We start from the raw sequence: 7,319 nt of genomic DNA, 5'->3' as shown, positions 1-7,319 counted from the left end.
TTTTTGTTTCATATTGACAATTGGTGTGAGACTCGAGACCAAACTCATAAATTAAAATTATATTTCATTACATATTCGCTTTTCTAGTTTTTTAATTTTATTTATTTAATTTTTTTCTATACCTAAAACAGCATGACTTCCGTTTAGGAACGAGTTCTAGCAATTGCCTATAATAGTGTATCCTTGCTTGTATGATCGGTGTGTGATGTATATGTGCATATAAGTTTTTCATGTGTTGCCTTTTCTTACAGCTCTCCGAAGGGGATATTTGCTTTAGAGTTTGTCCAGAGGTTCGTCCCTTTTATTTTTTGTTGTTTTTTTTTTGTTCATTTAACATTATTCCTGTTTATGCAAATAGCTTGAATCATATGTTCGCCAGTGTCTCGTTGTCCTTTGATTAAGCACAGTTGGTTTTTGATACTTTACTCGCGTTCACGTGTGAGAAATAGTCAAGATATAAATAAAATAAATGCAATAATACATATATTCAAATTAAATAAGTTAATTACGAATATAAAAATTAACGAAATCGGTTAACTCAAGTAAATCGGATAGTCTAAACAAGCCTATTTGGCTGTGCAAGAAATGTTTGAACACGTAAAATATCGTTCCTTTCAGTTATGAAAGTGATTTAAAGAAAAAAAATAATTTTTGTGCTAAATGTTGTTTAATTTTTAATTAGTCTTACTTCTATAAAAATAACATATTAAACATAACTTAATATATATTTATTTAAATCTATATATATATAGTATTTTAAGTGCTGTGCATATGAAAATTATTTTAAAGCTATGACTACTTATAAACTGAAGGAATTCAAAGACATTTTGCAACTCACAGATACTCCAGTAAACATATATTTCCACAAAACATATAATATAGATCTGAAAAATTCACATTAGTGAGTGGAGAATTTACATTGCGATCTAGAGATCTATTGTGTCCTAACATGCGATAGACGTTTATTAAGTAAAATAAACTAAGCACAAAAAATTTATAAAATAATTAAAATTTATTTTAGACGTCTTAAAAGCATAATTATTAAGTTAATAACAGCAATTTCTAAATATTAAACATTTTAAATAATTTATTATAAATAATTATGATCACAAGGCAGGATCACTAACACGATCGATTTGTTGTCAATATTAATCAATTTAAATTAAAAAAACTTGTTATAAAAGTGAATTGGTATAAAAGCGTTATATTACCATTAGATGTGAGATATTAAAATATATCTGCCACCCATAAAAATTTTACAAAAATATAATTCTCATAATATTTTATAACTTTATCAAGTTATTGTTATTATCGTAATTATGGTCCTTATTATATCCTATCACTCTTAGTGATAGCAATAAAAGCCTGTGTAGATGAAGATCACTGTAGATTGCAAAACTCACATGGCTCAAATTGTAAAAAATGCATACCAGTCAGCTACTTGAACTAAAGCGTAAAGCGAAACCAACTCAGTAGTACAGTATCAGTGTTGACCGACCACTGTATATTAGAGACGCATACAATAAGACAGGAGCTACCGTCTATCGACTTTCGACGAGGCCGGAGATCTGAGGACGAAGAGAAAGAGGTTATATAACTTTTATAGAACTGTCACTCTTTAAAATTAGGGATATAGTCAAGGTTGAAGACTTGTTAGGTTGAATGCCTTATACTTACATGGGGTAATCGCACCTTCTGAAATTGACGTTTTTCTTGCGCTAATTTCTACCTTTAAAGCGATTCTTCAGCTCTGGTGTACGGATACTGATTTAACTGTAGTATCACAACTAAAATGTAGTATTATTTGTGCGTAAGTGAGCTTTGCTGCACAATATTGTCGCAGTCTTAGTGAAACATAACTGCTTAAGTTAATACCAAAATAATATAGAATTCTGGACTCCTAGTACAGCAAAGTACTGCAACTGGTCCTAATTGAGCAGACTAAACTGTCTTTTAGATTATAGTACCAATATGAAATAAATAATATATACAACTCCGAATTATATAGGGATATTGTCGATAAAGTTATCTTAACACCAATATCACATGTTGTTCATAGGTTTTATGTATAAACCGACGGCAGGGTTTACATGCCGGAGTCACTCGTCGCCAGCGACGACCAAGTGCCGTTCAACACCTCTCAAAAGGACTTCACATCAGATCCCAACGTTGTTGTTACAACAACAACATGTATAAACCGATATTGTAAACGTTCTTCTATTATTATTATACAGTAACCCTAATTGGCACAGCAATTATTAAGATACATAATCAATATGAGTCTATAAGACTACTGTTATTGTAAATTCTAAACCGAACTCAAGAATTTTAAAAAGTAAAGAGTAATCATTGTATAAGTCATTTGCACCTCAATAAAATCTATATAAAAAATATATTTTGTTTACAAGCCAATAGAAAAAACAGTTGCGATAAAACGGCAAACTCTTCAAAGTACTCTCTTTTTGTATAACAACTATAATATGTTATGAAATATCTTATGAAATAAAAATTGATATTTGGAGGCGCAGAAAATAAAATTATTAAGTATTATTATTTTGAGATTTTCTTACCTTCTTTCCAACATTGCAACTCTGCGTGCGTTAAAACTTTCTCTACAATTTCTCTCTTTATCCACAGTTCGCTTGTTTTAAACTTCCAAAAACTTCAACCTATCCTAGAACTTCAACCTATTCTAATAAAAATGGAAGTAATTTCAAGTGTTTGTGAAATTACAGAGAAAAAGTGTATCATATTGTATTAAATGATCAATTTGAATAAGAATCAGAGAGCTTAGCAAAGGAGTTTGGCATTTCACACATAAAAAAAAACTTGGTACGAACGGTGTAAGCAAAATAAGTTTCACTTTTTGGGTTGATTAAAAATTTTTATCCAACATTCAACTCCGAAGCCCAAGATTAATTGAAATAGTGATTTCCATCGGGATGATTGTAGGTATTACTTTTTAAGATGACGAAGACGTAAGACTGATTGAGTAGCTAGAAATGGGACGCATTGATGGCGAATATTTCACGGTATCCACCACACTTGTATGGTCAGCTCAAGTATTCTTTTAAATAAAAATTAAATATAATATAAATATATTTAATGTTAATTTTTTCTTGCCGATATTGACGCGTCTTTATGACGAAAAAAAACTTTTTAAAAGTTAGATGGATTTGAATAGTAAATAAAAGACAAGGACAAAAATGTATTTAATTTATTGAAATTTGGCTGTTTCTAGTATTGCCAAGTACTCATCATCAGTGGTCTTAAGAAATAATTGAATTTTAATTAGTTTATAGACCGTATATAATTTGTTTGGATTGTCAAATTAGAAGCGATTACTAATCGTGTTTATTCATAAGCAGCCAAGGCTGCACAAACTTTTAATGCTCAAGTTTCAAGTTTTTTTTCACTTTTTATTTAATTTGTGACAATATATTTAAATAATAATATTCCGACCTCTGAGGAAGAAGTCAAATACTATATACTATATAGTAATAAAAATTAAATATTTTTAGACTGGACATTTTTATTACTATCCCCTTTTCTATTCGAAATAGATTAATTGCTATAGGACATTAGAAAGAAATTTTAATTATAAATATTTTTATTTCTTTAGGTAGAGTTACATTCGGCGGTAAAGAGTATTTATGAAATAATATTTCACAGACTAAAACCCCTTTTTTGCTTAAACAGCTTAACGATTTGGCATAAATTACAATTGATCGATAATTAGCTCAAAAAGTTTAACTGGTATTCAATTATTGCTGAAAGCAAATCTAATAAGCTTAGCAACCACTTATTTTCATGTCCTAATTAAATTTGTCACATCCAAAAATCTGCATAAAACTGCAGAGAAATTCCATAATATTGCGAAATTCCAATGTGCAGCCGGACTTCAAGCGGAAAGGATGCGACAATGTACATTTAGGAAAATGCCATAAAATAGTGTCGCAAAACCATGGACAACAAAACGCCTTTGCCCATACCAAGCGTAACGCTAGCTAGCCTTCGTCAAGTAAAATTAGGAGAAAAAATGCATTTCACTCGTACGTCTGCTGCCAATATTTACCTTTTGTTGGCGACAAAAAAATATTCTTCTTCCATCAATGATACTGAATTTATTTGTCAGCGAATGAGCACTTCGAACAAAACAAACTTTTGTTGATTGTCGGGCAAAAAGTGACACTGAATAGAATGAGGTATTGTTCCCTTTGTTCCCAATTCTGTTAAAATGTTTTATGTGCAATAGTGTCATTTTTTTCCTTTTTCAATAAAAAGAAACATTTTTTTTCTTCTCTTCAAATGTGCTCATTAACTATGCACAGAAGAAAAGGGGTCAGCTTAGGTTTTGTCAAAGAAATTTTAAGTGTATTCTTAACATGTAACCATTCCGTTGAGTGCACACATTTGAAACTTATTTCGTAGTATTTTTTTTATTTTTTATTAGGCTTTTTTTTTTCTTTTTCTTTTTTTTAACAAAGTTAGTTCGCATACGCAACTCTATATATTAATCCTTCAATATAAAAACTGCCTGCTATTCACCGTTCGGCGACCTCTTCACTTTTGCTTTTGTGTTGAAATTGTTGTGAATTTTGAAAACTTTTTCTAACCACAATTCTATGTATATTAGGGCTCAAATCCTAGCCTCAGATGGGGTAAACAATTTTTTTTTTAACAATATTTGCATATAAAATTCTTCTTTTTCGACAATGAGGCTTAAACATTAATTGCAGTGCTTATTGTGATTTTATTTTTGAATTCATTTAAAAAAACCAAGCGAATTCAATTTCATTTAAAGCTAAGTATTTAATTATATTCAATGTAAATAAATAGACAATTCAATCTTAATAATTCCTTCCCATAAATAACACATTGGCAATATCCTTTTAACACTTCTCTTAGAACATATTCATCTCTGTGTATACAAATTGTATTATATAAAAATAATAAATATTGAAGATATACTATATTCAAATATAATGTAATATTGCTTACATTGTTAACTTAACCTGAGAAGCGACATGCGACTAAGTCTCCCATTATCCTTATGTTGAGATAGAACACACTATAAATTTCCCGCTGTATAGTTTTTTCTTTGTGCTTAAAACTTTAGGTTTTGGAGCTTTGTAACTGTCATGGCCTCATAACCATATCATGGTTACAAAGCCATGCCCTCAGTATATTGTTCAATGACAATAACTGAACACAACAGTGGTAGCTAGAAATTGAAAATTAGCACCGTAGATATACTTAGTCCTATAATTTATTCCATCCACATATAAAAACGTGACTCGATTAATGGATTTATAAAAAGAAATCCCTTCCACCTAAGCACCAAAATTAGTTAAGTTTTTAATTCTGCGATCCTTCTGTCTATACAACCAGTCAAGTATCGCTTGCTACGCCCGTCAAAGATTACAACAACAACAACAACAAATGTATTAGGAATTCTCCTGATGAAGACAAAAGCGATTTGCTGATATTAGAGAAAGACTAATTGTATATTTATTTGCTGATGCTAATATTCTACTCACTAAGGCTTAAGTGAGTAGAAGAAGAGCAAGAAAAGCACTGCGAAGATATCCAGATATCCAATATCTAAGATATCCATTACATTATAGCTACTTATTATTATTAGACTATAAGATTTCAAAATTAAATAATTTTTTAACGTGAATTTTTTTTTGTCGAATGTGCCGCGTCTTATAACGAAAAGAACTGAAAGGGTTCGAACAGTAATAAAGAAACAACAACAAAAATTTGATTAATTTCAATAAATTAAAATTTAAATAATTTTTTATTCATTATTAAATCATTATTATTATAAAATAATAATTAAATTAACTAATTATCTCCAATTGAACAGAACTACTAACTTGAAAGTTGTATTTGAGGTTATGACATTATTCATTCCATTTCTGCGAGTATGAGATTGCTGTGGGTGAATCGGAATCGGTTATTCCTGTCTAAATCTGTTTTCTAGCTCGTAGTGTGTAAAGATAATTTGAATATGTTAGAACTACAAATAAAAAGAATGCAACACTGACTTCAAGCTATATGTACGTTTTTTTACAACGAGGTCAAATTTCCGATAGTTAAACCTTAAGGATTAAACCTTCATAATAAAAATGAAATGTTTATATACTATTTTATCTACTGAATCTGCTGTTATATCTTTTTTTATTTGCATAGGCTAACTGAAATTGTTTAGTTAAGTTTAATTTATGTATTATTTATTGTGTTTATTTAGTGTAAATCATCAGCAACAAAATCAACAAACATCGTTGCCCTCAACAACACACATGCAAAAAATAAGACAGCAACATCAACATATAAATAGCAATAACAATATAAACAAAGGCAACCATCAACAAATTCATCACCAATATAATCATCAACCGCGTATGGCTGCGGCGCAACAGGTCCAGTCACAAACACATATACGACATCCGACACACCATGCGCATCCACAGCAGCAACAGCAACAGTTGCCTCAACAGCAGCAACAACATGGGCAGTATCGCATGCCCAATATTAATAACGTGAATATTAACAAACAGCCAATATCAAACAGCAACTCCCAAAATCACATACAACATACGCAGCCGCAGCCACAACCGCAACCGCAATACTACACAGGCAATAAACCAAGATTTAACAATAATAATGCAAATAATTATACTGGTCAGAAACAGTTTTCACAAAATCAATATCGCTTTGGAAAACAACGGTCCCAAATGGCATCTACATCTGCTGAGGCTCCGCTGGGCGTTGCCAAAATGCCAAATAAAAAACCAGATATTCCAAGTACTGTAAATAACAATAACAATATTATTATCACCCCAGATGCAACATCCTCTACTGCAGTTGTAGACTGCAGTGAAACTCCAAACACAGCAGAAGATCTGCAAAAGACGCAAGAAAAAATCATAGTTGAGGAACCACAACAACAACAACCAACACAACAACAATCGCCGCCGCCACCTACAGGTAGTTTTCCTTTTAATACAATAATCCAGTTTTAATATTATATATGCAATTTATTTCAGATAATTCAGATGAGTCTAATAAAGAAAATATTTCCCTCGAAGGAAATCAAGAGCCTCAAAATAACAACAACATCAACTTTACTAATAACAATCATTCCAACAATAATATTATAAATTCCAACAACATCAATATACTTTCAGATGATGATACATCTCCTGCAAAGAATTCAAAAGAAAAAACACCTATGTGTTTAGTTAATGAGTTGGCTAGATTTAATAAAGTAAGTAATAAATACTACAGCTTTAGAAGTGGATTTAACAAAA

At 30.6% G+C, this 7,319-nt stretch overlaps 1 protein-coding gene across 1 annotated transcript in view; it reads left to right on the top strand.

Annotated features, from left to right (window-relative positions):
• The first annotated feature begins 3,002 nt into the window (after nucleotides 1–3,002).
• The window catches only part of LOC119674038 (probable WRKY transcription factor protein 1), a 10,491-nt gene continuing 6,174 nt past the window's right edge, over nucleotides 3,003–7,319 (top strand). Inside the window, exons 1-3 of the mRNA XM_038085160.1 lie at nucleotides 3,003–3,052; nucleotides 6,257–6,996; nucleotides 7,056–7,276. Coding sequence (XP_037941088.1) covers nucleotides 3,003–3,052; nucleotides 6,257–6,996; nucleotides 7,056–7,276 — 1,011 coding nt within the window. The remainder of the gene's footprint in view (nucleotides 3,053–6,256; nucleotides 6,997–7,055; nucleotides 7,277–7,319) is intronic.

This window comes from Teleopsis dalmanni, chromosome 2, assembly GCF_002237135.1.
Source record: "Teleopsis dalmanni isolate 2A chromosome 2, ASM223713v2, whole genome shotgun sequence".
NCBI lineage: Eukaryota > Metazoa > Arthropoda > Insecta > Diptera > Diopsidae > Teleopsis > Teleopsis dalmanni.
This window is presented reverse-complemented; position numbering and strand designations above follow the sequence as displayed.